Source organism: Rhinolophus hipposideros, assembly GCF_964194185.1.
Source record: "Rhinolophus hipposideros genome assembly, chromosome: X".
NCBI lineage: Eukaryota > Metazoa > Chordata > Mammalia > Chiroptera > Rhinolophidae > Rhinolophus > Rhinolophus hipposideros.
In genome coordinates, this window is record NC_138046.1 from 12575110 (window position 1) to 12591090 (window position 15981).

Sequence of the window (15981 nt, forward strand, 5' to 3'; positions counted from 1 at the left end):
CTTCTCTTTCTGGTACCCCAATGATACAAAAGTTGGTACACTTGATATTTTCTCAGAGGCCCTTTAAGCTATTCTTAGCTTTTTGGATATTTTTTCTTTTTGCTGTTCTGATTGGGTGTTTTCTGCTACCTTCCAAATCACTGATTCAAACCTCTGCTTCATCTAATGTACTGTTGATTCCCTCTAACGTATTCTTTATTTTAGTTATTGTATACTTCATTTGTGACTAGTTCTTTTTTTTTTTTTCTGTCTCCATTTTTATGTTTCTTATCTCTTTGATCAAGTTCTTCCTGAGATCATTGAGCATCCTTACAACCAGTGTTTGAACTCTGCTTCTGGTAGATGGCTTGTTTTCATTTTGTGTAGTTCTTTTCCAAGAGTTGTGCTCTGTTCTTTCATTTGAGACATGTTTCTTTGTCTCCTCATTTTGGCTGCCTCCCTATATTTGTTGCTATGATTAGGTGGGGCTGCTATGTCTCCCAGGCTTAGCAGATCCAGAATGCCCGTGGGAAAAAAAATCAAATGCTTAACATTTTGAAGCAGAGGAAACTCATTTGCTCTGGAATTCCAGAACACCCAGGCTCACGAGCAATACAGGATGGCCATGTTCTCTCCTGAAGTCCTATGTTAGCTGTTGCCTGGGTTTAGCTCCACTGGACCAAAGACTTGGGCACCCTCCACATTAGAGCAACAGATCTCAGTGACCGGTGTCCTGCTACAGGGACCTTGTACCTTTCCAGAAGCAGCATTTACATACTTGTCTGGGCCCAAGCCATATCTAATGATTGTGCACTACAGGCTCTCTCTCTCTCTCTCTCTCTCTCTCTCTCCCCTTACTTCAACAACTCTATATAAAACAACCATGCTAGCCATAGTGGCCTGTTTGTTAACATGTTAAGCTTATTTCCTCCTCAGAGCCTGTGTCCTGGTTGTTTCCTGTACCTGGGGCATTCTTCTCCTTGAACTTTGCACCCACAACTGACTCCATTATGTTTGCTGTTCAGGTCTTAGCTCAAATGCCACCTGCTCAGTAGTAACTTTTCAAGTCACCCAATTTAAATGAACCCCGATACCCAGTTTCTCACTATCAAGTCACCTTGTTCATATTCTTCATAACCATTTGTATTATTTGATTCTCCATGATTGTTTTTATGTTTATAACCTCACTCCTTACTAGAATGCGGGCACCATGAAAGCAGGGACCTTATGGATCTTATTCAGTTTTCTGTCCTCTGGCTCTCTGGTATGTATTAAGGTATATTTCTATCCAAATATATAAGTATTTCATATGTATCAGGGGACATTTTTTACATGGGGTTTCTCCATTTTCAGATAAGGAAGGAAGCTTAAAGAAGTAATAGAACTGTCCTTGGGTTATACAGCTAGTACATGTTTTTGTAGCTGAAAAAAAATCTCTTCAAAACAAAGAACAATAGTAACCACTGCTGTAACGATGTGTACCAGGCACTGTTCTTACTTAATCTTCAAAACTTCTCTAAGGTGCAGAGTGTTTAGTGGGGTGGGGGGGAGAGGTTTAACAATTAATGATAGATTTATCACACATTTCACAGTTTTTTTTTCCAGGTTCATAATTTATTATACAAATTGAGTATCACATGATGAGTTGACATTAGCTTCTCCAGGCATGAGAAATCAACAGATGAAGTACAGCTTAGAATCCTTTTATGTTGCTTTCACTGCTGGAGTTTTTTTAGACCTTAACTTGAAGTATAAGACCAGCAAAGCAATGCCTCCATATGTGGCCAGTACACAATTCATTCTACCTGTGAGCGTATATGAGTTGAAATATTTTTTGATACCAGTGAATTGGAATTGGGCGTCGGCTTCTGGACCTGCCATGATTTCAATCTTGCAAAAAGCAAGAATTCTGCAGACAGTGCCCTTCAACGTACGAAGTTATCCCCCACATTTCACAGTTGAATGAAGTCCATTAGAGACAACTCTCTTCCATCATGTAGAGCTCTGCAAGCTTCTTGGGCCCATAGAATCTGGATTCTTTGCATCTGGATTGCAAGTGAGGGGAGAGAAAACTTTAAACAGTATCTAATGAATTTTAGAAGCCCTCAACGCAGAAGCCCGCAAGGCAAAACAATGGGTACATCATGTTCCTAACTTTGAAACATAGTAAACCAACCTAGATAATAAACACGGGGAAGAGGAAAGCTTCCAGTGAAAGTGGTTCATACGCCTCCACATTTCATTGGCCAGGGCACAGTCACATGACCCCATCTGAGGTCAGAAGAGGGCGGGGATAGTTTCTGCTTCCTGTGAACTCTGGAGGAAGAGAAGAAGCCGAGTGCCAGTTGGTCCTCCATTGTTCTTCTGAAGAAGACCGTTGACCTTTCTGGGGAGACCATTGGTCTTGTGGAGCGCTAGCAACTCCGGCCACGTATGGGAAGAAGTTTCTCCTCGGTAAGTCAAACAAATGGGGAGGAAAGGAGTTGTTTTCTTCATAAGCCCACTGTTTTAGAAGTGAATGCTGTTTCTTTCCTCTTTACCTTTATTCTTCCCTCAACTGCTTTTCCTTCAAATGAGAGCGCTACAACCTTCTACAACTCATTACCTGGTTAGGAGAGTGAAGCATGTAATTTATAAATTTCAAAGATTTTCCCCAAAATACATAATTTTAAAATATGTTTTCATATCGTGGAATATTAGCTTCAGTAACAAAAGTTCAATAGAGAATATGAAAGTGTTGGAAAGAAATTATTTAGACAAGGTCTAAAAGCAGGTATTTTAGCAATTTATGCGACATTTGTAAGGAAAAATGAACATAGGGAAGATGCAATTAGAGTGAACTGTATAAAGGTAAATTGAACAACTGAAAATCTTGAGGTATTTTTCTTTCTTTAATATCACAGATGCCATTTTAAAGGAAGAAGTGCCTTACTATTGAGCTCATTTCTTCTTTCATTTCTAAGCTTTTTCTTTAGAAACAATTTCAGGCTTTAAAAATGTTGCAAGAACAGTGCAAGCAAAACCATATACCCATTACCCAGATTTCACTTTTGTATTTTACGTTTTACTCTGTTTGCTTCATCATCTACTCTTAATCCTTCTGAACTACTTGAGAATCAGTCAAGTGCATCCTGGCCCATTTCTGCTAAATACAAAGTGTGTATTTCCTAAAAATAGAGATATTCATATAGAGGTTATATCTACATAGTACCACGGCATAGTGAAGAGCGAGAAGCCACAGCAGTTAACACCTGCTGTTGCAAGCCTTATTGTATTGTATGGTAATTGTTTTTTTTTTCTGTTAGCCTTATTTCTCCTGAGTGCAAGGACCATGGCTGATTATCTCTGAATGTTTAAGCCTGCCTGGCACAAGGTAGGTACCTCTGATATTATTATTATTATTATTATTATTATTATTATTATTATTATTTTATTATTTTGGCTAATGGTTGAAGGAATACAAATGCCAATTTTCTTTGCTGCATAAAAGAATGCAGTTTGTTTTATTAGTTATTACTAGTTTATCTGCTTTGTGATCAGAGAGGGTTGTTTGTAATATTTCTCCTTTGTGAAAATTATGGATGTTTTCTTGTTAACTTAATGTATGATCAATTTTTGTAAATATTCCAGGGGTTATTGCAAAAGAGGCATGTTCTCTATGATCAGACTTTAGAATTTTACATGTATTTATGAGTTCTACCTTATTGATTATATTGTTTAAGTCTTTCTCCTTACTCATTTTTTTGTCCGCTTGATCTGCCTTGTACTGAAGGTGGAGTATTAGTCTCCTATTCTTATTGTGTTTCTGTTTCTGCCTCCTTGCAACTTCTGTAATTTTTACTTCATAAAGGTTCTTGCTTATTATTTGGTAATAAATATTCTTAAATGCTATACCATTCTGCATTGTGGCCTTTAATAATAAAAAGTGTCCTTTTGTCATGTCTTTTTGCTTTGGGACTTGGATTTGACTTTGCTGATACCAGAATATCCTGCATTTTTTCTGATTCTTTTTTTTTTTTATTTCCACTCTTCTGTTTCCATTTGTCTGGTGTGCCTTTGTTTCTCCTTTATATTTAGCTTAGCTTTTTGAATCACTGAGGTGTGTCTCTTGTATACAAGACAGTTGGGTTTTGCCCTGTGAGTGAAATTGAAAATTGTTTTCTTTTACTAATCGGGTAAAGCCCATTTCCATTTAATTTTATGAATTATATGTTTATTCTCAATTTTGTCACATTCTTTTATAATTATGTGTATTTTATTATATTCACTATGTTTATGGGTATCCTTTGCTCTTTAACACACACACACACACACACACATTTTGGGTATTTAGAAAAGTTTGCATTTTTGTTGTAATGATTAACTTTGTATTTATATCTTTTTAAATACACATACAGTAGACCCTTGAACAGTGAGGGGATTAGGGGCGCTGAGCCCCCACCCGTCAAAAACCTGCATGTAACTTATGTAGGCTCTCTGCATAAATATGCAGTCTCTTGTTTTCTTATTTAACCTATTGATGTCTGCTTTAATATTTTATATTAGTGTCATAACTTCCACCGATTGCCTATTCTATTTTCCTCTTCTGCTTTCCCTTTTCCCATTTATTGGTTGCACTGCTTTTACTTTGTCAAAGTGCATAACATTTACACATGTCTTTTACTCTCATTCCTCCCAAATTTGTTTTGTTCTTTACATGTACATTATGATCCATTCATCCACTTACCTACCTACCTACCAAAGTGCGTTACAATTAATCCTTGAACTTTTTCAGATATCTCTTGTTTGGAAGAAGCTTATCTTCTAGTATAGAAGTTGGCAAACTTTTTTTCTGATAGGCCCGGTAGTAAATATTTTAGGCTTTACAGGCTGTGCATTTTCTGTCACATTCAGCTTTGCTGTTGTAGCACCACAGCAACTATAGACAACAAATGAGTGTAACTGTAGTCCCATAAAACTTTATCTGCAGACACTGAAATTTGAATTGCATGTAATTTTCACAGGTCACAAAATATTGTTATTCTTTTGATTTTTTCCCCAACTATTTAGAAATGCAAAAACCATTCTTAGTTTAGTCCCCATACAAAAATGAGATAGGCTGGATGTGTTCTGTTGGTGTAGTTGGCCAACATTTGTTCTAGTAGATTCCTCAGAAAAGGTTCATGGGTACAGAGTTCCTTATACTTTTGTATATTGAAAACTGCATTTGTGAGTTTTTAATAGCCTTGATACTTGAAGGCAGTTTTATTGGACATAAAATCGTTAGTTCATACTTTCTTTCACTGAGTATTTTTTCAAAGGTGTTCCATTTTTGCCTTGCTTCACATACTGTTTTAGTATATCTGATACCAATGCAATTCTTTTGCCATTATATGTGATTTGATATTTTTGCCTGGAGGCTTTGAAGATTTTATCTATCTCTTTGGAAATCTAGTAGTTGAAATAGATTGTATCTTGGAGTTTATTTATATTTTCAACGTATAGGTAGACATAGGTCTTTTTTATTTCTGGAAAGTTTTCTTGGATTATAATTCTAAGTAATAGTTTTAATCTTTCACAGGGACTGCAATAATATGTCATTCCTTCTTTTCTTGTCTTTTATTTCCATTATTTTCTGTTACCCTTTTGACTTTCCTAATCTCATTCTCATTCTACTGCCCCTTCATATTCTTCAGTTCTCCCTATTAAATTTTAGTAAGGTCTGTTCTCACTTGGGCACCTTGTAGTTTATTTTTTATTCCTAAAATAACTTTTTTCTTTGATTGTTTAAATTCAATCAACTCTTCATTTCTTCCTGTGTTTTGTCCATTTCTGTTTTTAGGTTTTGAATATCTGAATTCAAGGTGATTTTTAAAATAGTACTAAATGTTTATTTAAATCTATTTCATTGCATTTGGAATATTATCTTATGTTAATTATTCTGGGGTTGGGGTTACCTTAGCTATATGTATTAAATTTAGTTTTCTAATATTTTGCAAAACTATATGGTCTAACTAATCTTCCTGTTCATTTTTAAAATTATTATTATTAGTATTTTTAGTATTGCCTGTTTTACAGGGTTCCTAGTTTAATGACACACTTTTCTGTCTGTATTGCAAAGTCCACACACTAGTCGATTTGTTTATTAGTTTTGGTTGGTGGAGAGAGGTTGTAGTTCCTCTGATTTTATGTGTCTCTTGTCTTGTGTGACCCTAAAATTTTCTCCTCTTTTCCACTTCAACAACCGATTACCAATGGATGTTTTTCCCTTCTTTTCATCATTTTTCTCCCATAGAAGCTATGAGTTTTGAAGACTGCTCCTTCAAGTTACATGCACTTTAAAAAAAAAAAAAGTCTTCCTCCTATCATCTATGTTCAGACAATTGTTTGTTTGGGTGTTTTTTGTTTGTTTTTTCAGTAATTTCAGACAGAATGGATTTATGTTTTCTCAGAGTGGTTTTAGATCCAACTTCGGCCCTGTTGTTATTTCCTCTCTTTTCTCTTTGCTCGGTTTTAGTGTAGGCTTATTTTTTCCTTCTTGTTCCTTTTTTATTTTGGGGGGAACATGGGGAGATAAAAGATGTAGTGACCTTGGTTCAGCTACTTTAGAAGTCCCTAAAAATGGATACATTTTGGGGGAAAAAAGACTTCTTTTTCACTATCGGGAAGGAAAACTGTTAAAACACAATTGGTATTTTTGCAAAGACCACCACTAAAATGCTGCCAAGGTCCAAGAGACCTTAATTATTTCAATTTATTGTAAGTCACACCACTATATCTGAGAAACCTGCAGTAGATATTTGATGACTTCATGGAATCTTTTAAAACTTGAGCTATTTGTACACATTTGCCTCAATCTCTTGGATACTGCCAGAAACTTTACTTTGGGGTAATGACAGTGTGAGTAATCCATGCTATTGAGTCATGTTCAATTAATGTAATTATAAAAGTTAGACTGAGAGTTGTTTTTTTTTTAACTCCTGGTAATGTCAAATGATAAACAACTCACCAGAATTGTCAGTCATTTGAGAAAAGGTCCTTCAATCATTTTAGTCATTTGGGGATTAATACAGGATAAAAAATACCTGTACTCTATATAGGTGGAATAGAATATTATCAATTAAAATGTTTGCTATTCTTATATATAGCAAATAACATGTTACTCTCATCAAATATCAAAGCAAATGAATAATAATTCCCTGATGATTGTGACTTTGATGGTTCAGTGATGACGTTTATTAAATGATCTCATTAAACTCTTTAGTTCATTGGGAGCAGATGAACAACCCCTCTCCAAATCAATTAGTTTAGAAATTCTAAGAAAGTGGTAGTTAATGTGCAATCTGTCATTTACATTCTATTATACTTTAAAAGGGTATTCTGAGCTACGTTTTGCAAAAGTAAGACAGAGCTGACAATTATGTCTTTGAAAGTTCTACATCTGATAGATCCCAAAAATAGGAATAAAATTAATTAAGTCAAGGTTCACTCCTGCACAAATTACTAAGAATTTGCCATTTGGGAAGTTACATTAACTCTTTTTTTGCTTAATTGATGATTTATGCAACACTCTTCTTTTAAAATTTATTCAACCTAGTCACATTTACAGCATCTTCAACTTTAAGAAGCTTGATTTCTATCACATTTCAGTTATGCAGAAGCAATCCCACACCCTAAATCTCATTATGACTTGGAATTGCTCCATCTTCAAGTTCTCAAACTCTGAAATCCAAACCTTCTGTTTCCTCAGATGGCCTGCTGAACAGCCACAAGGCCTTGGATTCCCAGTGCTATCTAGTCCTTTTCCTATTCTCTCAGACCTTCACTTAGTTGAGATTTCATTTGGCACCTAAAGGAGCCTGGACCCCTGAATAGGCCATTCCAGGATCCCTTGCCTCTTTGACCTGTAATTCTAGCTACACCGTTTTCCTCTGTAGTTCACCCCAGAGAGATTCTATCTTGACACACAGACCCCCCACACTGACTTCACAATTGACTCGATTGCCTAACATCCAGCTGAGCTATCTTTTGTGTCTTTATTTGTTGACTCCCTCTCTGTTCTACCACGCTTTCCCTTCTACGCCTCCACTCTTTTCAAGCCTCCTAACCTACTTTTACAATCACATATCTCACAATTGTCTTATTACACTTCTGCTGCAATCAGACTGCTGTTCACCAATTCTGAAACTATCCCTCTGCTTTCCCATCTCCATACTTTCCCTCTTCCCTCAGCCTGCATTGTCACCCTTATCATCTCTATCAAAAGCTGTAAATCCTTAAGGTCCAGCTTTAGTACTTCCTTCTTCATGAAGCCTTCCCCAGACTCCTCACTCAAAAAACTTTTGCATTTTTATACCACTTTGTTTATACTTCTCATGTGGTATTTCTGTTATTGGACCTTATAGCTTATAATTGTGCTTGCCACAGGTACATTATCTTTCACGATTGTTATGAGACCCTCGAGGGCAAGCATGATAATATGGTTTTTCTTTATATCCTTGGTATCTGACACATGCTAGATAGTTAGTAAAAAAGAGAAAAAAATAGCAAATCGTGATCATTTTAAAGGCTAGTGCATTAGTCCAACTAACACATACGATGGTGATTTGTAGAAGGTGAGTGGTAGTGAATAGCTACTCCATTCTGATGACTGTAAAATATATATGTTGATGAGCATAGAGCTTCCAGCAAAATCAAAGAAAAATACTATTTAACATGATCTGCAAAGCCCCACATGTCCTAAATCTTTTGTATCTCATTTTATATTATGCTTTCCTTTGTTATCTCTCTTACTGCTATATTGGCTTGCTTGTAGGCATTCATTCATTCACTCATTCAATCGTTCATATTTATTGAGCACCTACTTTGTCCCAAGCAGTTTAAGTATTGGGGCAATACTTGTCCAAGAGGACATATAGAGCCTTTGCTCTAATGGCAGCCTCCATTTTAGTAGGTGGAGATGCAAAATAAAAGGAAGTAGTAATACATTATTAAGTAAATAAAACAAATAATTTCCAATTATAAGTGCTATGAAAATGAAGCAGTGGCATGTGTTAGAAAGTGATGGTATGGGAAAGTAATGTTAGATTGGGTTGTCAGGGAAGATATCTTTGTGGAGATGACTTTATAGCTGAGACTGGAGTGACAAGAAAGAACCAGACTTGAGGAGAAGAAAAGGAAGTATTTTTCAGACAAAGGGATGAACGTGTGCAAAGACCCTGAGGCTGAGACAAGCTGGAAGTGGTCAGGTAATTGCTCTGTGCTAAATACTATTCTAGGACCTGTGGACATTGTGATCAAGATGGTAGGCCAGGTCTCTGCTCTCAAAAGGTGTGATGTGACGATTGGACAGTAGACAAATAACAAGAGCACAAATAAATGAACAAGTTTGTTTTCGATAATGATAAATGTTATAAATAAAATAAGATGATGTGAAATGAGATGCAAAGGGTAGATACTAGTATTCATTTTCCACAAATGAAGAAACTGAGACTCAGACAAGTTAAATATTCATGGGTTATATTTAAGAGGTGTCAGCCTCTGAAAGCAGGTCTGTCTGACCTACACTTTACGCACTTTCTGTGGCAGCACTGGCCTCTCTGATTAAAGTCTTTTTTCGAAGACCTCTCCTCTCATTGATCTGTATCCCTCCTGCAGCTCTTTCCACTTATTTTCAATTGTTTTTTACATTGTATAAGTAATTCTCCTTATGAAATAAATATATATAAAACCACCACTCTCAATCTCCTTCTAAAGTAATCATTGTCACAGGTTTAAAGTTAATCTTTCTAGAACTTTTCTTGTGTACTGAGATTCTCAGAAAATGTATTATTTTGTGTGTGTTATTTTCACATAAATGGTATTATATTCATCATATGTTCTAGAACCTGTTTTTTCATTCAGTTCATCTGGGGGATATATGCATATTTATCCATTCCTCTATTTGGTGAATATTTAAGTTACTGACAATTTTTAGCTAATATACAGGTGCTGTATATTTCTATCATGCAGGTGTATGCAGGTGTGCTAGAATTCTTCTAGGTTAGAAACTAAGAAGTGCAATTGATGGGTCTCTCATCCTTACTGTATATCATAACAGCTTGGGGCTTGGCTTACCTCCTTATACCGGACTGCAGGCTGCTAGATAATAGCAGCCATGTTTGTATACCCAGGACCTAGCATAGAGCCTAGGATAAGTACCTATTAGACTGAGACGAGTGAAAGAAAAGTCCTAGCATCATACGTATTACTGAGACGAGTGAAAGAAAAGTCCTAGCATCATACATATTCAAATCAGTCCCTCTGCAAGCTTTCTTTTATGAGCCCTCCTTATGTACATGAGCCCTCCTTATGTACACTTGGATCTATTACAACCTCGAGCAAAGCCAGAGAGACTAGAGCCCCTCCTTCTCTCTCTCCCACTATCTCTCTACCTTTTATCCACTTTATCTTCCTTATTCTCTCTCTTCCATTTTTGTTTCTTCTCTCCCTAATCCTTATCTCCTAACCCACCTCTGCATTCTCCACTTGCTTTTTCCCTGGATTAGGAGTTGCTAAAATGGAAATACTGACCCTTCATCAAAACATCCATGTCTTTGACAGGTAGATAGATATACCTTTAGATATTTGCCTGATACCACAACAGTATATATGTGGTCCTATTTTTTATTGCCCTAACATTTCAAGATAGACTTGGATAATTTCCATCACACATGCCAAGTTGCCCCCCCCATTATGCCCACATTCAATGAAGATCATCCATTTATTGCCTTCATCACAGGGACATGAGTCATAAAAATAATGAGGCAAATGACTAGGGAACAGTATATTAGCAATAATAATGGCACTAATTCCACTCCAGAGAAGAGCAATCCAAGAACGAATTTTCCCTTCCCACATGTTATTTATAGTCTAAGGAGCTAACTGAAGAGCAAGGGAAATAGGCAACTCGAAAATGACATAGTTGTGCTTTCCATCCAAATTGTTCATGAGCTTCATAAACTTGGAGTTACCTAATGCCCTAGAGCAGGGGTAGGCACACAACAGACCACAGGCCACATCTATGCCATTGCCTGGTTTTGTAAATAAAATGTTATCGGAAGACCAAACACCCATTAGTTCATGGCATTATCTATGGCTGCTGTCTTGCTACAATGGCAGGGTTGAGTAATTGGAATGAAGATGGCCTTATGGCTCGCAAAGCCTAACCTGTTTACTCTCTGGCCATTTATAGATGCGGTTTGCCAAGCCCTGCCCTATAGAAGGAGCACACTGCCATCATTCAGTAACTGTTCCAGAAAGGCATCATAGTGGAGCCACATAGCTGTTTCATCTAGCTAGTCCCCTTTTCTCTCCCCTATCTCCTGCCTCTAATCCTTCATCCATATCACACTGCCAGAATAATCTCAGGAAAATACTACTTTTGTTGATTCCTTTTTTGCCAGAACTCCTCTGTATGATTTTCAAGACCCTTTGATATCACAGCTTTATTGAAATCGATTCCCCAACACGGTCTCCTTTTTCAGGTAGGTTAGTAATCTGCACGTACCCTACAGACACTGTGGGGTGATCCTGCCTCTGCGCATCTGCCTAAGCTGCTTTCCCTCTTGGAATGCCCTTCTTGCTCTATATCTAAATTTTACCCATTCTCTAAGATCTAACTCCAGAATCCCACTTCTGCATGCCTGTTCTTAGCTACCCGCCTACAATAATCGATCAATTCTGAGGACCATTCTCACCACATATGGCTTTTAGTAACCTCACAGATGCCAATCAATAACTTTTGTAGGTACAGTCTCCTGTTCTCCTTTATATCTATGTGTTTTAACTTGATTTTAAAAAATCTATGATCCTATCTACTCTACTGTCATTGCTCTAAACAAATGGAAGAAAAGTGTCTATTTTCACTTGGACATATTTTAGTGATAATAACCAGGTAGTATTTTTCTAGAAAAACAGCACATCGTGACAAAAAAAAAATTCTTTTCTTGTCAGCCTAGCAACTTCCTCCGGCTTCTATAAAAATTCATTTCCCCAGTCCATACTTAAATCAGAATTGCTAAGAAGACAAATGCCACTTGAATGTGAAGGAAATCAAATGAACCATATGAGCATTAACATTTTCAAAATTAGATGGGTAGTAAAGAACATCAATCCAATTGAGTACATTTTTAGGAAATCATGGTTTCCTAGGTCTAAATATGACCAGAATATCTTGAAAAACAAATTGGTACATAAATGTGCTGTCAGTACGATTCTATTTTTTCCTCATTTCCACGGTACTGTTTCTTAAGCCCAAGTTGAATATTTCACTATGGCAACATGAAGTAAATTACCCAGCATCAGATTGAAATGGAAAAATTTTAACATATACGTGGTACAGTAAGCAAAGATATCACTGTAAGTGCTCAAGAGCAAGATTTTTGTTGGCTGTTCACTGTTTCCGGTTCCTGTGAAAAATAATCTCTCAGCTCAAGTCGAGTCCTGCCTTTCTATCTCCTTTGCTATCTCATTAATGACAAGCACCTCTACTCTATCCTTTTTTTCACTCAAGTATATCCCACATATTGCATACTAAAAATCTATGTGTTGCTTATCTAAATTTCAAGTTAAACTTAGGGTCCTATGTATTATCTGGTAGCCTGACCCTAAACTGTTCATTTTGCCAGGTTCCTGTTGCTGATGAGGAAGAAAACACTGAGTGTTCTTCCCTCCCGCCAGGCACCCAAGCCAGAAATCTGGGAGGCATACGTCATGCAGGCCGGCCTGTGGGGCCTCCTGTCCTGCTCCCCACACAAGAACGCAGGATACGGTGAGGCCAAAAAGGAACACCCATGGAGCCATAAGTAGGGGAGTCATACCACTATATTCTCGCCGGCAGCATCCGCCTTTCTGCAATCCACTCTTGCTAGCTCAGCCACCATCTTCTTGCTAGCCCCCATTTTTCTGCTAGCGTAGCCACGGCAGTTATATTAGTGGCCAATGGCTCACCGGTTACAGCTGACGGCCAACTAGCCACAGCTGATGGCCATCCAATCACAGTTGATAGCCGTTTACTCCCCAAACCAGTACCTTTCTATGTGAGGCCGAGAGCCTGGAAACTGCTCTCTGGGGCTCTGTCCCCACAGCATACTAGAGACTAGACTCTTCCCTCTCGGCATCCTCTCCATCACTAAGTCACATCCATACTATGCACTTGATATCACTAAGCCATTAGTCCCTGTTCATTCTTAATGCCACTGCCCTAAGTTCGGCCTTCATCAGCTTCTCTGGATCTTTGTAGTAGCTTCCTGAATGATCTTACCACTTCTCCTCTAGTCTCCTTCACTTTCATCTCCATGTCTCTCTGCCTCTCTCTCCATTTTTTCCCCACCTCCTTTGCACGTCCTTTTCCAGCTCTGCCTTCTTTTGGAACACACCATCTTAGTTCTCATCTCTGCCTTGAGTCCAGTGACCTAGAATAAACGCCCCCTCATGTCCGCCTGAAACTACACTCCAATTCTGCTCCATCTGCTGAACACTTACCTTTTAAGACTCAACTGAAAGGTCTCTACCACGAAAAGCTGTTTCTTGTTACTGTGCGTTCCCTCAGCTAACGGATGAGACTTCAACACACATCTTCCTACATACACTGATCCTTCCTGAGTATGCGGTGGAGTGAGTTAGTGCTAATTTGTCAGGGAAAAATACAGTGGTAGATGGTTTTATAGGGCACATGCTGCTTTGCCCATGTAACCAAGGCATCGCTGCCAAAGACATAGTGCCTTTTTGCCAGAGTTTAGTTCAGGAGCCAGGAAATGAGTTTAGGGTCCAAGGCCCAGGCTGATTCAGAAGGAGGGATGGGATGGGAAATTGGGAAATCTCTCTTGCTCACATTTACTTTTTGGTTTTTGTCATGTCTTGTTTTTAATTAATTAATTAATTAATTGTGGAATTTATTTACTTATTTACTTGGAACTGGGAGCCTAGACCACCATTTGAGGAAAGCTGATAAATCATGTGAAATTCAGGTGGCTACCCAACTTTGTGTTAATAAAATAACTGCCAGTGTGAATAGCATGGACGAGAAATCCATCCTTTTTTTAGGGCATCTGGTTACAAAATTATATAGACAGTTATATAAGGAAGAAGTAGGCCAATTTACCGAGGTCAAAGGAAAGTCACCCCTAAGATTTTTAAAGCAGCTGTCTTTAGTTGGAAACGTGGCTAACTTTATAAAACAACCCTTGAGGTGATCTCCCCGATAAGTCTATTACCCACCTGACATCACACATAGCTTTTACAATATTATTGGCTATATTCCCCATACTGTATTTCATATCCTGGTGACTTTTGTAACCACCAATTTGTACTCCTTAATCCCTTTACCTTTATCAACCAACACCCTACCCCCACACCCCCACCAACTCCCTTCCATCTGGCAACCATCAGCTTTCTGTGTTTATGAGTCTCTTTCTGTTTTGTTTCTTCATTTCTTTTGATTTTTAGATTCCACAAAGAAGTGAAATCGTATGGTATTTGTCTTTCTCTGATACTATCAGCTTTTATGGACCACATAACAAGTGAAAAAAAAAACCAAGGCAGAAATTGTTCTTACTAGGAAATGGTGTATTAATATAACAGACAACAAAACTACTTTGGGGACACAAAATATGTAAGGAAAACCTTTGAAAACTTTCAGAAAGCATAACAACCAATAAACCTAAGTATCCTTTATTCTGATAGTAACTTTATTGTAAAATACACAACACAAAATACTTCTACTAAAAGGGTAAAAAGAAGTGCACAGAGGTGCCTTATGAATAAATTATTGTCCATTTGTTTTTGTCTTTCATAGCATTACTATTTCTCTTGCACAAATCCTATGAAGTGGACAGTTTTTCACTCTAGAATGAGTTTTATTGTTTTTGAATTATTAATGATACAATTTATTAGCTATATGTCAACACCATGGACATAGTTTTCACTTAAGGGAGAGTGGCTTTGGTGTGAAAGAGAAAGCAACTATGGTCTCCTGGCAGCAGCTCCACTTTTCCCCTCTTGCCCCAGGAGGGTGCTCCATTTTCCTGCCATGATTTCTCACAAAGGGGACTGTGAATTTCTCTCACTTCCTTTTCAACAGAAGTTCAGCAAACTCCTGCACTCAATGAAATGGGGCTGGGCATTTGGGGAGTTGAAATACTGACTTTTCAGCAGGTCCTCATTTATAGCCAGTGTTGGTCCTTGGCCTCAGAGCCAGAGCCTTCCTGCTTTTGTATTCCCTGGTATTGCTGTGTGAGCACCTCCGGGGAAAATCTCCTTCTGAAAATATCTTTTTGTATAACCTGGAAGATTTCCAGAAAGGCAAAATGTGTAAAGTTTGGCCATTTTATGCCCTCAAAAATGCTTTGCTTTCCCCCATGTTTTTCATCTTTTTTTTCTTAATGATTCCAGCTTGTTTGTTCTTTAACGAAAGGATTATGCCAGCATCATGGTTGAGAGTTTAATTTCACACTATCCTGAGGGATGTACTCTTTCAAATTATGCTCACGTCAGTGCAGTCATGGGAGTTACATGTGCATTTTTGAGTACAGTGCTTGGCAAATGTTCCTTTAGGGCTTCACACACACACACACACACACACACACACACACACACACAGAAGGTGCCAAAAAAATGTATATACATTTTAAGAAAGGAAAAAAAACTGTTAAAATTACACTGATGGTAACCACTCTGAGCACCTCTTGTAATTGCAGAAGTCAAACATGACTTGTATTCATCTTTTGTTATTGGTATACATTGAGTATTACAATTTTAATAGTTTTTTCTTTCTTAAAATGTGTATACATGTTTTTTTGGCACCGTGTGTGTGTGCATGTGTGTGTGTGAGTGTGTGTATCAGAGGAAAATACTGAAAATCTCTGTCAGAACACCATGTTCAGTGTTTCAGAAAAGGTCTTTTACCATCGTACTAAATTCTTCAAACCTAAGTATGGAAGAAATATAATAACAAGTGGAAACTTCTCTCCTGAAAGACCAACT

At 37.6% G+C, this 15981-nt stretch overlaps 1 protein-coding gene across 1 annotated transcript; it reads right to left on the reverse strand.

Moving 5' to 3' along the window:
* Positions 1–1585: 1585 nt before the first annotated feature.
* LOC308494861 (ATP synthase membrane subunit K, mitochondrial) lies at positions 1586–1918 on the reverse strand. Its single transcript, XM_081042826.1, has one exon. It carries the CDS (start codon positions 1858–1860, stop codon positions 1684–1686), a length of 177 nt encoding a protein of 58 aa, XP_080898952.1. The 5' UTR covers positions 1861–1918; the 3' UTR covers positions 1586–1683.
* Positions 1919–15981: the final 14063 nt, after the last annotated feature.